Here is a 16,329-nt window from a genome sequence, read left to right as displayed (position 1 = left end):
ATATAAAACATTGCAGAGAACTGTGGAAATTTCAATATAGATATTTTCAAAGGTAAAGATATTTTGGTCTTTATCAAGTAGACTATATCGTATTGTGAGTCTAGTTTCAGGTTACTAAATATTTAGAGGTTATTACTTAATCTAGTTTTACAGTTGGGCATTGCTGAAGATGTAAAGAGGGTTAGGATTAGAAAACTTCTTAAAAAGCTTTTACTAAGACAAGAAAATTTGGGCTGTGATCAGTAGAATGAAGGTCCACCAATTTCACGCTTTGTGGACAATTTCTAATTAAATTGTGGATATAGGTCGTTATTTCATGCAGCCAATGGAATAACTGCTTGAAGTCAACCCTCATGAGGGAGTTATATCAGTCATCATACAAAACAGTTGATCACCGTGCATCTGCTATTACTTTTTAAATACAATTCTGTATTGTGATTCTCATAAATTCCTTTCAAGTAAAATTTCTTTTGTATCCAATAGAACAGCCTATACTTATGTGAGTTTCTCTAGTTGAATAATTCAATAATGTTTTCCGATAATATTCTTTTCAAAAGTCAATGAATTGTTATCAGAAATTGATAAAGAAAAAGGAGAATTGAATGTTAAAAAGACAAAACATAGGCAAGACATTTTATTTAAAGTTTGTCAAAAGAAGAGAGAAATAAAAGCTTTATCACAATATTATGTTGCAAAAGAACTTTTTTATTTAAACTATCATTGTCATAGTAAAACTTCTTTATTTAAACTATTATTGTCATAACAAAACTTCTTTATTTAAACTATCTTTGTCATAACAAAACTTCTTTATTTAAACTATCATTGTCATAACAAAACTTCTTTATTTGAACTATCATTGTCATAACAAAACTTCTTTATTTGAACTATCATTGTCATAAAAAAAACTTCTTTATTTGAACTATCATTGTCATAACAAAACTTCTTTATTTAAACTATCATTGTCATAAAAAACTTCTTTATTTCATCATTGTCATAAAAAAACTTCTTTATTTAATCATTGTCATAACAAAACTTCTTTATTTAATCATTGTCATAACAAAACTTCTTTATTTAAACTATCATTGTCATAACAAAACTTCTTTATTTAAACTATCATTGTCATAACAAAAGTTCTTTATTTAATCATTGTCATAACAAAACTTCTTTATTTAATCATTGTCATAACAAAACTTCTTTATTTGAACTATCATTGTCATAACAAAACTTCTTTATTTGAACTATCATTGTCATAACAAAACTTCTTTATTTGAACTATCATTGTCATAACAAAACTTCTTTATTTGAACTATCATTGTCATAACAAAACTTTATTTAATCATTGTCATAACAAAACTTCTTCATTTAAACTATCATTGTCATAACAAAACTTCTTTATTTAAACAATCATTGTCATAGCAAAACTTCTTTATTTAAACTATCATTGTCATAACAAAACTTTATTTAAACTATCATTGTCATAGCAAAACTTCTTTATTTAAACTATCAATGTCATAACAAAACTTCTTTATTTAATCATTGTCATAACGAAACTTCTTTATTTAAACTATCATTGTCCTAACAAAACTTCTTTATTTAAACTATCATTGTCATAGTAAAACTTCTTTATTTAAACTATCATTGTCATAGCAATTGATGCCTTGACATGTTATTTAGTTATCATTTGTGGGTCAAAGTTGTTGTAGATGTTGATTTGAATGAGATCTTTTTTTCAAAAACCTAGTTTCTATTTTATAAAGGTGCTTGAAGACACTTAAAAGTTCAAATGCTAACATTGTCATTTTTATGAAATTCTTAAAGATTCTTCAGATATTTTAGTCATATCTTTCATTTACTAGTGATTACTAGGGCTGTTTCAACAACATATTCTTTTCATTGTTTTGACTCTTGAGTACATATCCATTAATATCTTATATGTTTTTTATAGATGGGTGTGGTTCTCAGTTGATTAAGTGTGTCTGTGTCGGATATATACCCGAGAGTCAAAAGAAGAAAAAGAATATTCTATTGTCATAGTCTTAGTAATTACAAATTACACACAAAAGATTGAATTTTAGCTGATAAATATTTTTCTCAGGTTCTGAGAAGACATCATAATATTCAATACATTTGTTATTGTAAAATATTAATCATGATAATAGCCATAACAGCAGAATCTATAAGCTCCAGTTTAATGACCTAAAAGCAATAAACCGCAATAATGTTAGGCTGGCAATTGTGTCATAGTTAATTTAAAATTTTTTACCTTCAGTGTAGTATATGGGACCTACTTTGCAACAAGAGTTAATTTAACTGAGTTACTTCTTGCTTGTAAGTTGGAGAAGAGTGAGAATGCATTTCTTCCATGCTGTGGTAAATCTTCTGTAACAGGTGAAGATGGTAGAATTCCTAAGGGTTATATCCTGGTCATGAAAACACCAAATGTAACACGATGAAGACTCCGAAGTGTTCACCAGTACATAAGTGTAGTTCTAGATAGTTCCGATTTCAGAAAGTTCAGTAGCGTGGCTTTGATCGCCTATACAATGAATGAGTTTTATGTGTGATTCCGGTTGTTCCTCTCTTCATCAGTGGTCCGCAGGTAAAAGAACAAAATAAAAAAGAAAATTTTTTAATAGGAGAAAAAATAAAAGACTCAAAGTCTCCAGGGAAAATAGGAGTGGTGCAGGCTACAGTTGGCATCCAATGTCAGGGCTGCTGCCCTTTTTCTGCTTGCTGTCTTCTGAAAGAAATTGACTCAAATAGACAGTTTTAGTGCTCGTTTTGTAGTTAAGTCACAAATTCCATACACAACAAATAAAATAATACTCCAGTTGGCAGTTGTTTTTATAAGGATTAATTATTATTTAAGTTTCTGACTACAATATTTTGCTATATAAAGTGGAATTAAATGAAAAAAATATGCATTTTATTTTTTCTTTAACAATATTTACAGCCATGTGAACAGTTCACTCAGAAAAAAAAAACTATTTGCTCTGCACGATTATCTCCTTTTATCTTTCTTTCTTCTCTCTTTCGGTCAGTGAGTTTAAAATTGAAGGTTCCAATTAAGTTAAAAATCTGTAGAATTTCATATTTTCAAATTGTATAAGTTTTTGTTGTATATTGTTTTTATTATTTTAACCATTTTTTATTCACAGGTAGTTCCAAGGCAACTTGCACTCTGGTTAGCAGTTAATCATCCTAAAAAAAATGCACTAGAATTTTTTGCTCGAGAGATTGCATCAGCTGGAACTGGAATGGGTGAGTATTCACAGTTAAAAAGTGAATGGTTTAGGGTTAGTGTTAATTTATTGCTAAATTACTGCTTAGTGGAATTATCATGGATATCCTTATTAATGTTCAATTTTTGGAATTGTTTCAGAAAAATTCAGATTTTTATTTTTATTATTTTTTAATTTCTTTAAAAAAACTTGGGGAACAAATAGCAAAACATTTTTGCATCTTTCCATTTTAATTGCTTCTCTAAATTTATATTTCATCTTTATAAAATTTTATAATAAAACAAGCAAATTATTTTGGATTTTTTTCATTTTCTTGCAAAAAGATAACTTTTGAATAATTTTCTTAATGAAAAAATAATGAGAATAATAATTGAATAGAAAAAAATAATTAAATTTTATTATTTTCAGCTCCTGGATTAACTGGAATTGTTGGAGGAAGACCACGAATGTAAGCAAAGTTTCATTTTTCTAATTTAACATTTTTCTTTTTTAAAAACTTTTATTTATTGAAATTCTTATTTTATTGGCTCAAAATAGCCATCATCAATCTCTTCAAGTTGTGTAATTAATTTCCAGAAAATTGTCATATTTTTGAAAGAACAAACATTTTCATTGCAATAACTTTCACTAGAACCACTTTAATGCAATTACATTGTATTCTGAGTAATTAGCAACATAAATTATGAGTCAGGTTATTTTGTGGTAAATACAAGTAAAATTTCAAAAAGAGCAGTTCAGTATTTCCTCAATTATCTGAGATGTGAGAAACTTTAAGAATTCTTTCATCTTGAATATAAGTGAAAAGTGTTTATCGTTCAAGCTAAATCCAAATGAACATTATTGAATCTTTTCCATTTTTATTGAACACATTTTAAAATAAGAAAATATGTAATAACAAGTATTGACGATTGTGCATTCAATTTCTAAAACATTCTTGAAATGAAAAATGATTTACTTGTACATTTTGTGGAATTTTGTGGAGTTTAAAAAATGTTAACACTGATATTTAGAAAATTCATTTGCAAAGTTTTTTAAAGATGTCCCCATTAACTTCTGAACAGTTCCTATATGACTATAATCAGTTCGACACACCCATTCTCATAATCTTCAATATTTTTTCTGAGCAACTTAAAAAAAATTAATTTTAAATAATAATTAAATACTTATTCTTGTTTAAAATTTTAATTTTAATCCAAAATGGACCTTCTTTTATATCATTTTTTATATTTGCAGATCTCCTGTCTTAAAGCTCTTTTCATTTTTGTATCCTAAAGACAGCATCAATGTAAGCATAAACACATTTACTTATCTTTTTATATCATGCATAAACATTTTTCTGAAACAATTTTGTCTGCTTCAGTGAATGTTTTATCATAAAGTACAACTGTTTGCTAAAAAATGCATTTTAATTAGTAATTAATGAGGAAGAGTTGCCTGCTAGATACCACCCTCAAGTCTCTCCACTCTCTCTCTTTCCAGAAGTTTGTTGAAACATTCTGACATCACAATACTTCCTCTTAAAAAAAATTAACTCCAAATATAGAAATGTCAGCATGGTTACACACAACAAGGAAAGTAATGGTGCACCTTATTCTAGTGATGCTACCACAACTGTCATTACTAAGCTGGAGCCTCTTCCAGGTCAGCCAAATTCTGATCCTGGAATCCAGCAAAGACTACAAGAAAAAGAAACTATAACATTGTTAAGTGGTTCATGAAGAATAACATTTTTTCTCCACTGTTTTGTCTTTTGGGTTTTTTTTTTTTTTTTTTTTTGATCAAATTTTGAAAAATTGGAAAAAAACCCAAAACATTTCAGGTTTCAATACAATCTTTCTGCCGAAACCAACAATTTACTTTCTATTGGCTTCTGAGTTCTCCACTTTTTGGTCAAATCTGTATTTTTTTTTTTTTTTTTTTTTTGAATAAGAAAAAAAAACTGATTTCTGCCAAATTGTTATCTTATTTTTTTTTCAACGCTATTTGGCTGGATTATTATTCTATTTCTGTCTTTCTTGTTTTGCCTTCTCTTACTCTTTTTTGTAGCAGTTCTCTCTGAAAACTAAAAATGTTAATTTTGCTGTAAAGATTGAGACTTGAAAAAGATTTATGGTGGAGGGAAGGAATTTAGATGTTTTGTTTCATTAAAGAATGATCTCCTTTCTCTGACATGTCTTTCTCTTAATTTTTATTTTCTTAGTTGAATTTCTGATTAAAGTTGTTTAGGAAAAAGCCTTCCAAAAATAATACCTAATGTTTCTGATAACTTTCAAATAGAAGACTTGGTACATTGAAAAATTGGATGAGAGTTCTTGGGTTAATAGAACAGTTGAGTTAGCAGCATATGGTAAAAGAAAACATGAGAGGAAATGATAAGAAGGGCTTGAGAGAAAAAAGATAAATAAAGACCTGGCCATAGATAGGTTTAGTTGGAAGTCAATTGTTAAAATATGTCTAATAAATGCCAGCATGTAAAATGGATATAAAACCAAATGTAATGATAATAATAACAACGATGACAAGATAAATCATTGCAGTCAAACTCCTCTCTCAAGAGATGAAAAAAAAGAAAGTAACTTGGAAGGAAAAACAAAATGGAACCAGTCTGGAAAAAAAAACTTCAAAAGACACAAGAGAAAATTCTTTTTTCTGTTAAATGAAAGCCTGTGTGAAAAACCACTAAAAAGAATGAAGGAATTAACATCATTTTCATTAAGATAGCAGAATACCAAACCAAAATGAAAGCCTTAACTGTAAAAATAAGTAAACAAAGAGGAAGATATTCGACAGTATACCCCATATGCAAATACTTTGCTGTTGGGATAACTTTTAAATGCTATAAGGCAGTCGGGTTACATGGTCAACTGCAAAGAAGCAAAGGTACCGGGAATGCAAGGCCACTGTCCAAGAAGCCACACACACTCTTAAGAACATAAAACAAGGGAGATCTAACAACCCGACAGACCAACATGACACTCATGGTTTCTTCAATGCCACAAAAGTCATCTGTGGACCCTTAACATTGGGTCAAACTTCCCTTAAAAGCAAGGACAGGTCAACACTGCTCAAAAGTGCCTCCGCCATCAATTCCAGATAGAGAAAACACTTTGAAAAGCTGCTGACCCAAGCCAAGTTATATGATGACAATGCCTTGAATGCCATTCCTCTAGAATCCATTGACAAATCTCTTGGCAGAATTCCAAGCTTCTAGGAAATCAAGATGATGATAAAATCCTTGAAGAATGACAGAGTCCCTGGACTTGAGTGTATCCCTAAAGTCTACAAGACCGGTGGAAATTTCTTGCTGCATCAAAGCATCAAAATCTAGGAAAATTTAAAGAGTTCCAATGGATTTTAGAGATACTGCCATCATCAAGACCTATAAGAGGAAAGGTGACTGGTCGGAATGTGGGAACTACAGGGGCATCTCTCTCCTTGTTCACATGCTAAATGGCCGTCTCTTTCCTCTCATTAAAATAGTTCTCCCAGAAATCCATGCTGCTTTTGCCCAGAAGGTGGAACTACAGACATGATATTCTCAATGCATTAACATTTGAGAAGTGATAAAGCAATATGAATCTCTCTATATGGCATTTATTAACCTTACCAAGGCCTTCGGCACAGTTCCAAGAGCTGGTTTGGAAAACCATCGCCATTTTGGATACTTCAAGAAGTTTATTGAGATCCTCAGGCTTCTCTCTTTTGTCAAATTCTGACAAAATCACCTCAGACCTGTTGCTGATGGTTAGGATAGAGGACTCGCATTTCTTCAGAACCTTGTTTGCTATTTGTTAAAACTCATGGAGACCAAGCCTTTGTTCTTCTACTTTGGAATTGATGAACTGAGCATATAACTCTTGCGTTTTCTATAGTCTTTTTGCAGTGATTGCTGGCAATTGTAAAGGCAACTTTAATTTCAAAACATCTATTACATTTAAAGCAATTCAGCTACTGGTTGCAGCATATTCAAGGGTGTTTGGTTTCTGCTGGAATTTCTTGAGAGTATTTAGTTGTCTATATCAATGGTTAACCAATCAAGTCGGATACTATTGTGGACGCAATAGAGCACAGAGGTAGTTCCAGTATAAATGTTCATAAACTGTCCCAATCAGCCATGGAGTGTCAATACACTGTTCGACAGAGAGGGATATTTGGAGTTTGTTATACTTTGCTGTTATCTTTATTGTGACAACAAAGTGATCAGAAGATTTTAGTGGATCTACTGTGTATCTCTACATTATTAAGTTTGACCGAAATAACTGCTAATAATAATTTTGAAATAATAACCTAAAAAAATGAAATAAAAATAAACAGGGGAAATAATTAATTTAAATTATAGTGTAATATGAAATGCCTACCTTAAGTGCAAACAAATAAAACTGAAAACTAAAATGACTACATTGCATTCCAAGCTATGCAGAGTAGGAACAGCTAGTGTAATAAAGAAATGCTTTTCTACTTGAGCTGATTTCCAAAGTCAATCAAATCATTGCATTTAATGAAATGTTTACAATAGCTGTTATTTAACAGCTGACCAAATAATTGATATGACTTAATAAAAAGATAAATCTGCTGCATAAACTATTTCAATATCTTACCAACATTGAATTTCTGTATAAAGGGTGAAATTTTTAAAAGTTTCTTTATATTCGTCTTACGTTCATACGAATTATTAAACTTTAACAAAATACTATTTTTTCTTTTTCTATTTAAAGGTGGAAATCTTCATCAATGGTGAAATGAAAGAAATCTTTTATCAAGATTTAGATTTGTGTTCAGATTCTTCAGAAATTGTGAAACCAGTCTGTGAAGATATTCACACTGAAACATTATTGACTGGAAATTTTAACTACACTTTGCAGGATCTTGCTTACACCCGCAGTGGTGATAAAGGAAATTCTGCAAACATTGGTAAATATTTAATTCATTTACATTTTTTCTTATTAGAACAGTTTTTTTTTTTTTAAGCACAAATATTATCTATAGATTATTTTTTAAAAACTATGTTTGCACACATATTGTATGATGTTATGAGCCAGGCTTTGATATGGTAAATGATGATTTTATCTAATCAGAAAGTGAGAGGAAGTGGGAAGATGTCCTTTATATTTTATTGCATTCTAGGCAAAAAATTCTGATTGAATAATGTTGCAATAAGTAGAGTGGGAATTGGGAGTGGGAGGAAATTAGAAAGAATTATGACACTGAAGCAAAAGACAAAAAGAGTTCCATAAATATTTGGAAATTCTAAATACCTTTTCATTTTTTACAAAAATCGTTTGCTGTTTATAAAATTGAGTTTTGCTACTATTTTGTACTGAGACAATTCCATTTTGTAAAATTTGTTATTCCTAATGAGAACCATCTTTACCTCTTCTAAAATGTATGTTTAAGTTAAAAATATAATGATTACAAAGTGACACAAGGCTATTTATATAAAAGAAGAAAGAAAAGAATAACAACAATATTTCCAACTCGGTCTTATAAAAGGCAAACAAATTTTGGCAAAATGAGGAGATAGAAAATTTTTGGAAATTTCATAAATTTTACATGAAGAAAGGGCAGATCATGTAAATAAAAGGTGAATGATAAGAAAAGTGATGAGAAAAATTGAATATTGTAAATAATTATGAGTAAAGTCTGTACTGTATTCTGAAATCTATTCAATCTCTAAATTTTAGATGGTGGGAGGAAGAGGAAGTGTGAGGAACATAAATAAAGGACAAATTGAAGTGAATAGTATCAGTAAGTAAAGAATTGCCTTTTAGAAAGGTTTTATTAACTGTAAAATACACGTACGCTCTTGAAAGGATCGAGCGGGAAAATGAAACAGAGGGCGCTTTTATTATGAATGTCAATCCCAAGGGGGATAACTCTTAACAACAAATTAAATCATAACATTTTCCCCGTCCTAAAGTATTCAAGTAAGGGGTAATTAATTATAGACAAATTTTTTTTTTTTTTTACAATCACATAAGAATCATTTTATTTACAAATAACATATGAACCCAAACTGCAGTTTTTTCAGTATTTAGTCACAAAATCCTTATATTTACTAGGGAATTGTCGAACTCGGGACGACCTCTGCACAGATTGGCAGGAATGCTGATTTTCAGTATTATTTTTTAGTGAAATCTGATTTTCTTCAAGATCAGACGATTGACTTTTGTCTTCCTCATGACCAATGTTTTCATTAGTAGAAGGTTCAAATAAAGTCTCTGAAGTAGTAGGATTATTATTAGAGTTTTCTTCATTTGATGAGTTTGGAGCTAAGTCTCGAACGTTGACAGTGGTTTCAGTACCAGAAGGTAGTTGAACATAAGCGTAGTGGGGGTTGACATCTATTAGGGTGGCAGGCGTTACAGGAGGGTCATGTTTACTTGTTTTAGTGTGGTTTCTAATATATATTGGGCCTGGTTTAACCCAAGAAGGAATTGAAATTCCGGAAGCAGATTTACGACTATATTTAAATAGTCTATCATGGGGAGTCATATTAGTGGCAGTACAAAGTAATGATCTAATTGAATGAAGTGCGTCCGGTAGTATGTCTTCCCAATAAGGTAGTTTCATTTGATTAGAATGTAATGTTGTTTGAATGGCCTTCCATAAGGTACCGTTGAGTTTTTCAATCTGTCCATTACCTTCAGGATGATATCTACTTGTTTTAGAAGTAGCAATTCCTTTTTTGTGTAAAAAATCCTTTATTTCTCTTGCTAAGAAATCAGAAGCACGGTCAGTATGTATCATGTCAGGCAAACCAAAAATTGAAAAGAGTTTGTTTAGACAGTGGATAATGGTTTTGCTTGTCATATCTCTGCAAGGAAAAGCGAAAGGAAAACGGGAATACTCATCAATTAGAGTAAGTAGATATTTGTTGCCATGTATAGAAGTAGGTAGAGGGCCTTTAAAATCAAGATTTAATCGTTGAAAAGGTAATATGGCTTGAATGAGAGTCCCTCCATTGGTATTGGCGAATTTGGGTTTCAGTAATTGACAGGATGAGCAAGAGTCAGTAATATTCTTAATTTGATCCAAAGTAAAAGGGAGGTTCCTCGTTTTTATAAAATGGCTTAGTCTTGAAACACCAGGATGACATAATTGTTTATGTAAATCACGAAGATCTTGTAGATTGTAAGTAAGAGCAGAGATGCGAGAGAATGTGTCAGCAGCAATATTTTCAGGTCCAGGTCGATAAACTATAGTGAAATTGTATTGGGATAATTCTATACGCCAACGACATATTTTGTCATTCTTAATTTTTGATTTTCTTTTATTGTCGAATATGAAGCTGATGCTCTTCTGATCTGTGATGACTTTAAAGTGCCTGCCGAGTAGAAAATGTCGCCACTTACGGAGAGCTTCTACAATAGCGGCTGCCTCTTTTTCTACTGCATGGTGCTTAATTTCGTTAGTATTGAGAGTTCTTGAAAAAAATGCAATAGGACGACCTTCTTGATTTAGTGTTGCAGCAATGCAATAGTTACTAGCGTCCGTTTCTACTTCAAATTCTTTATTTGGATCTACCGTTATTAAAGTGGCGTCTTTTAGATCATTTTTCAATGTTTGAAAAGATTTTAATACAGATGGAGGTAGTGGAAATTCTTTGTTTTGATTTAGTAATAAAATTTTATCAGAAAATCTTTTAATGAATTTGCAGTAATAGGAAAACATTCCAACTATTCTTTTTTGAGATTTAAGATTCAGCGGAGGTGGCATTTCGAGTAATGGTTTTAGTCTTTGATAATCGGGAGCTATTTGATTATTTTCTATGGTGTAGCCGAGTAGAGTAATAGAACTAGAAGAAATTATGCTTTTATTTTCATTTAAAGTGATGTTATATTGTTTAGCAATTTTGTAGAATTTTTGAAGATTGTAATCGTGTTCTTCTTGATTTTTCCCACATATAGTTACGTTATCAACATACACAAAGGTATCGATTAGATTTTCTTTTTCTATAATATAGTCTATGCTCCTCTGGAAAGCACTTACTCCATTGGTGACGCCAAAAGGAAGACGAGTAAATTGAAAAAGTTTGCCACTTACTTCAAACGCAGTGAATTTACGATCAGCATGATTTATAGGTATTTGGTGATAAGCAGATTTTAGGTCGAGAATAGAGAAGATGTTATAATGAGCGATGTCGTCTACCATCTTATTGATATTAGGCATTGGGTAAGCGTCTAGTTCCGTGAATCTATTAATGGTATCGCTGTAGTCGACTACCATTCTTTTCTTATGATTCTCATTCGAAGTTACAAGAACTTGCGCTCGCCACGGAGATATCGAAGGTTCAATTATGCCTTCTTTCAACATTCTAGCAGTCTCTTCTTTTATGAATTTGTTGGCGGCAAAAGTGTAACGTCGGGATTTTGTCGCAATAGGAGTAGTATGAGGAGAAAGATTAGAAAAGAGAGGAGGGGGTGGAACGTTTATGGTAGGAAAAAAATTATTCGTGTTTATAGCTCCAATTATAAGTTTGTCTCTAGGACCGTCGAATTTAAGTGTTACTTTTTTATATTTTTTTAAAATATCTTTTCCGATTATTAAATCAATGAAAAGGTTTTCAATGATTTCAATTGTTATTCCAGAATGGGTTTTATCTTTCAGTATTAAATCCACGACAGCTTCGCCAGTTATTTTAGCATGTTGATCGGAAGCAGCCAGAGCTATAGTTTTGTTTTTAGGTATTGTGAAGAGTTTAAGTTTTTTAGCAGTATTTTCATTAATGAATGTTTTTACACTGCCGGAGTCCACCATAGCGTTCACGAAGTGCCCGTTAATTTGGCATTGAGTGAATGTGACATCTTTGGAGTTAGTTCCTAGTCAGGATAGAGAAGGTGAGGGGTAGTCAGAGTCGTCATAAAGAACAGCAGTATGAGTGTTAGAAATAGAAGATTTACACACTTTAGCCCAATGACCATTTTTTTTGCATTTTTTACATTCGGCGTTTCGTGCAGGACATAAATATCGAGGATGACGTGATTTTCCACAGAAAAAACAAACCCCTTTTGGATGCATATTTTCTTTAGTCACAGCTATACGATTGTAGCCCGAAGGATTATTTGTAGCTGCTACAGTAAAGTTATTTGCGTAGCTTATCGAATGCTTTTCTGCTTGTTCAAGAGATCTGGCCGTGGCATATGTGTCTTGTAAAGTCAGGATGGGATTTTTCGGAATTAGGGCATGTAGGTTCCACCTCGAATCGGTCGGGACGTAAGATTCGATCCATTATTTTTTTTTTTTTTTTTTTTTTTTACAGTTAATAAAATTGAAGTGAATAGTATCAGTAAGTAAAGAATTGCCTTTTAGAAAGGTTTTATTAACTGTAAAATACACGTACGCTCTTGAAAGGATCGAGCGGGAAAATGAAACAGAGGGCGCTTTTATTATGAATGTCAATCCCAAGGGGGATAACTCTTAACAACAAATTAAATCATAACACAAATGATATGAGATGTTTTGAGTAATTGAGAGAGAGAGATAAAAAATAAGAGAATAAGGAGTAAGGGGAAAGTGGAAAAACTTTATTATGACATAATGTATTGTGAAATCGTTTAAGTTTATAAAAATCGGATGTGTCAAAAATGTGTCTATTGATTCATTTCTTGGCCATTTTTTGAAGCCTCTAGAAGAAATTTTGTTTTAAATCTTTTGTGAATAGTTGTACAATTTCTTCAAATCTAATTTATGTTTCATAAACTCCCAATAAATAAATGTGCTTGTAAAATATCTAATTTACGTCATAATAAAGTAAAGGCACTAAATGTACACCATCATGTACAATGTAGCAACAGTAACCAAAATATATATTTAAAAATGAATGATTTTATTTTAATACTTACCTGTTCCCGTCACCTCAGCCAACTTTTTAGGCATTACCTCCTCCTTTAGGGGAGAACTAGGTTTATTGCTTATCACCTCTTATCTATGAACGAATTAACTATTTTTGCACACAATTCAAAATACCAGTTTTTGGAAACTGGATTTGCTGCCACGCTAAACCTTGTGTGTGTGTGTGTGTGTTTTTTTTTTAACAAATTCTAGAAAATCTGAAAGAAATAATTACATTTGGAGATAAAGTATCAATGATTGAAGCTGATATTGGAGAAATTCTGGCATGATTCCTTCTATTAAATTGTTGAGATTTTCATGTACTAAACACACAAGTGCCTTTTTGTGTAAAATATTTTATTATTTATTGTTTATTACTATTTTAGGTGTGATCGCTAGAGATCCTTCTTATCTCCCTTATATTAAACGAGCCCTTACTGCTGAAGCCGTTAAAGAATTCTTCATGTATGCATTTGAAGATACAGAAAAGGCACGAGTTACAAGGTAAGTAAAATAATACATTTTTTATTTATATTTTTTATTCCACAAAATATTATAATAGGTGCATAATGCTGGAAGTAGGAAAAAAATTCATCATATTTTCCTTTAATCCAAGCAGATTTAAAAAAAAAAAAACTCCATCTATTAAGCAATTAAAATTTCTTTGCTGATAAAGTCGTTTATTTTTCGACGTTGATGACCCAAAAACCTGTGGTATGCCTCTTGAGACATGGAGGGGATCATGTACATATCAAGAAACAAGTGGAGTATGTATTACCACTCCTAGCCATCATCAAGTCACTTAACCAAGATTATTATTATCATTGTATAGAGATGTAGATGTTATGAAATATTCTGAAAAATGTTTTGATAGTAATGAGGAATGTTAGAAAATAAAACAAGTCATAATGGCATTTGGTATTTTGTGTGGCATTTTGGAAGATAGATAAACTTGATTTAGAATAACAATAAGATTGAACTTTTGATATCAGTGAGTTCAACAAATACAAGGATAGTTTTTATATATACACGTTAGGCAGTCAGAGAGAGGTCAAGTTAGAAAATGGATGCATTATAGCAAGATGTAAAGATCAAGGAAGCATCCAAGATGGGGAGAACATCAGGAAATAAAGTTGCATGAAATCTATCTAGTGTTATATTAGATTATATTAGTATTAAAATTATAAGTAAAAAATTTATGAATGAGAAAATAACACTGTTTTATTTTTCTCTAAAATCAATTAGTTTATTTTATTTAAATTCTTTTCAAGGACCCATGGTATAGTGGAGAAAGTATTTGGTAAAATTCAGTTATTATTTTGGGGGATGAAAGTTCAATCTTCAGTATGGGCGACATGCAAAATACAATTGCAGATTACTTAAGATTTCTCCATCAAACAAGAGCATGCTATCCCTTTGGGTTAAATAAAGTTTTCTGTTTGAAATTATGTGCAGATTCTCTAATTTAACAGAAAAAATCTCAAATTCTACAAGATACACATGAAAAAGGTCAGAGATTGCATGTCCGAAACGTTGTGAAAATAACAAGATGAGAATAGTATTCTGAAGAATCCAAATAATATAATTAATCCTCATCTAAAAACGTCAGAAACATAGTTTTTTTTTGTTTGTTTTTTTAGATAAATTGTATTTTAATCTCTTTTCAGCATAAGTTCACATGTTGGCTTAATGAAAGTGTTTCTATGGAATTAACCAGATTCAAACTTGGCACATCCAACTTTTCTGTTTGTGTCAGCATCATCCTAAATTTGTTATTTACCTTAAAAATGTGAGCTTTTCTTATAAAATATGTCCTTCTTAAGTAAAGATATGTTTGTTTTCTTTTTGTTAATTATCTTTCCTATTAGAGATATAAAAATCTCTTGTGAATAGTAATCTATTGAGATGTAGAATGTTTTATGTCTGTATATCTTTAAGGTAAATGAATAATTTTCTTGAAGCCATTCTTATTTTTTGTGGCAAAATAATCTAAGCAAAAGATGACTTATTTCACTCTGCTGCAACTTTGCACTAAATGTGGGAAAAAATGTTTGCAGGAATGTCCAATTTTTATGCAACAAAAATTAAAAGATTTGTTTTTTTAACACCACAGTTCATAAAAGTGTGTTCAAGCCCCAACATTGCAGAGTCAGTGAACAATAAATATAGAAAACTAAGGAATTAGATTTTTCAATAATGAGGGGAATGAGCTTTTAAACTGCAAGACCAATTTAAAAAAATCTGAACAGTGAAGTCAGCATCTGAAGTCAGTAACTTTTAAATTGTTGCACTGAATGGGGAAATGTCAAACTTTGCAAAATACTATTTTCTACTAATTAACTTTTGATTTGCATCTAAGATTTCTCAATGGATTTCAATTATTTCTTTTCAAAAGGTTTACTGTCAGTAACATGTTCATTTACATTTTCGCACCTTTGTTGCTACATTATAATTGCACCAAATGCAATGCTGTCGTACACAACTAACTTTAAATGCAATGCTGTCGTGCACAACTAACTTTAAAATAGTCATCTGCTTTGTAGAAACAAGAGTTTTAAAGAATTGTTTTGATACTGGGCATAGGAAAAATATTTGCGATTAAAGCAATGTGGGAGATTTTGAACAACTGCTGGTTGTTCTGTCGATAACTAAAATACAAACTCTTTGAACTTGCTATAAAGAGTAACATTTGTAAGGATATAAGTATTACTTTTTACAGCAAGTTCAGCACCAAATAAGAGTTCCACTGCCTTCATCCCCTGCCCCCTCCTTCATACCTTTTTTGCTTCCTTTGCTGATTTTTTGCCCTAGATTTTCAACCATAGATTCTACTGTAAGATCTGAATTTCAAAGCTTCCCCTGCATATTATGTCAATAGTCATATGAAATATGACTATTGTATGGGGATGTTGGGATGACCTTTTAATTTATTTGATCATATATTTTTTTAATGAAAATCTCTCCAGACAAAGTATGAAGTTACTTAATTTAAGGAGCTAACAAGAACAAAAGATAATTATCAAAAAGACAGAAGATGCCTGTTGATCAAGGTTATAGGTAGAAGGAAAGTAGTCAACAGGAAGAGAGTTCTACAAGCTAGCATTTCATGAAAAGAAGCTTTTGAAAAATTAAAACAGTGAATTGATGGAAACCAATGAGTCAAACAAACTGGTACAAAGAAAACAGGGAATAAATTAGACAATTCTGAAAAACACAAACTATAATAGTATTTATAGAAAAGATTGAGACTAACAAC

The 16,329-nt window shown here is 31.0% G+C and overlaps 1 protein-coding gene across 2 annotated transcripts in view; it reads left to right on the top strand.

Annotated features, from left to right (window-relative positions):
- Positions 1-16,329, top strand: part of LOC145268211 (uncharacterized) — a 227,321-nt gene that overhangs the window by 200,650 nt on the left and 10,342 nt on the right. For both annotated transcript variants that reach the window (XM_080123510.1, XM_080123511.1), the window contains exons 14-18: positions 3,159-3,261; positions 3,651-3,690; positions 4,476-4,527; positions 7,958-8,153; positions 13,460-13,577. In XM_080123510.1, coding sequence (XP_079979636.1) covers positions 3,159-3,261; positions 3,651-3,690; positions 4,476-4,527; positions 7,958-8,153; positions 13,460-13,577 — 509 coding nt within the window. The remainder of the gene's footprint in view (positions 1-3,158; positions 3,262-3,650; positions 3,691-4,475; positions 4,528-7,957; positions 8,154-13,459; positions 13,578-16,329) is intronic.

The sequence above is a fragment of the Euprymna scolopes genome, chromosome 43 (genome assembly GCF_053919585.1).
Source record: "Euprymna scolopes isolate OS-2025 chromosome 43, ASM5391958v1, whole genome shotgun sequence".
NCBI classification, from domain to species: Eukaryota; Metazoa; Mollusca; class Cephalopoda; order Sepiida; family Sepiolidae; genus Euprymna; species Euprymna scolopes.
The sequence above is the reverse complement of the archived record's forward strand: the minus strand, read 5'-3'. Positions and strand labels throughout refer to the sequence as shown.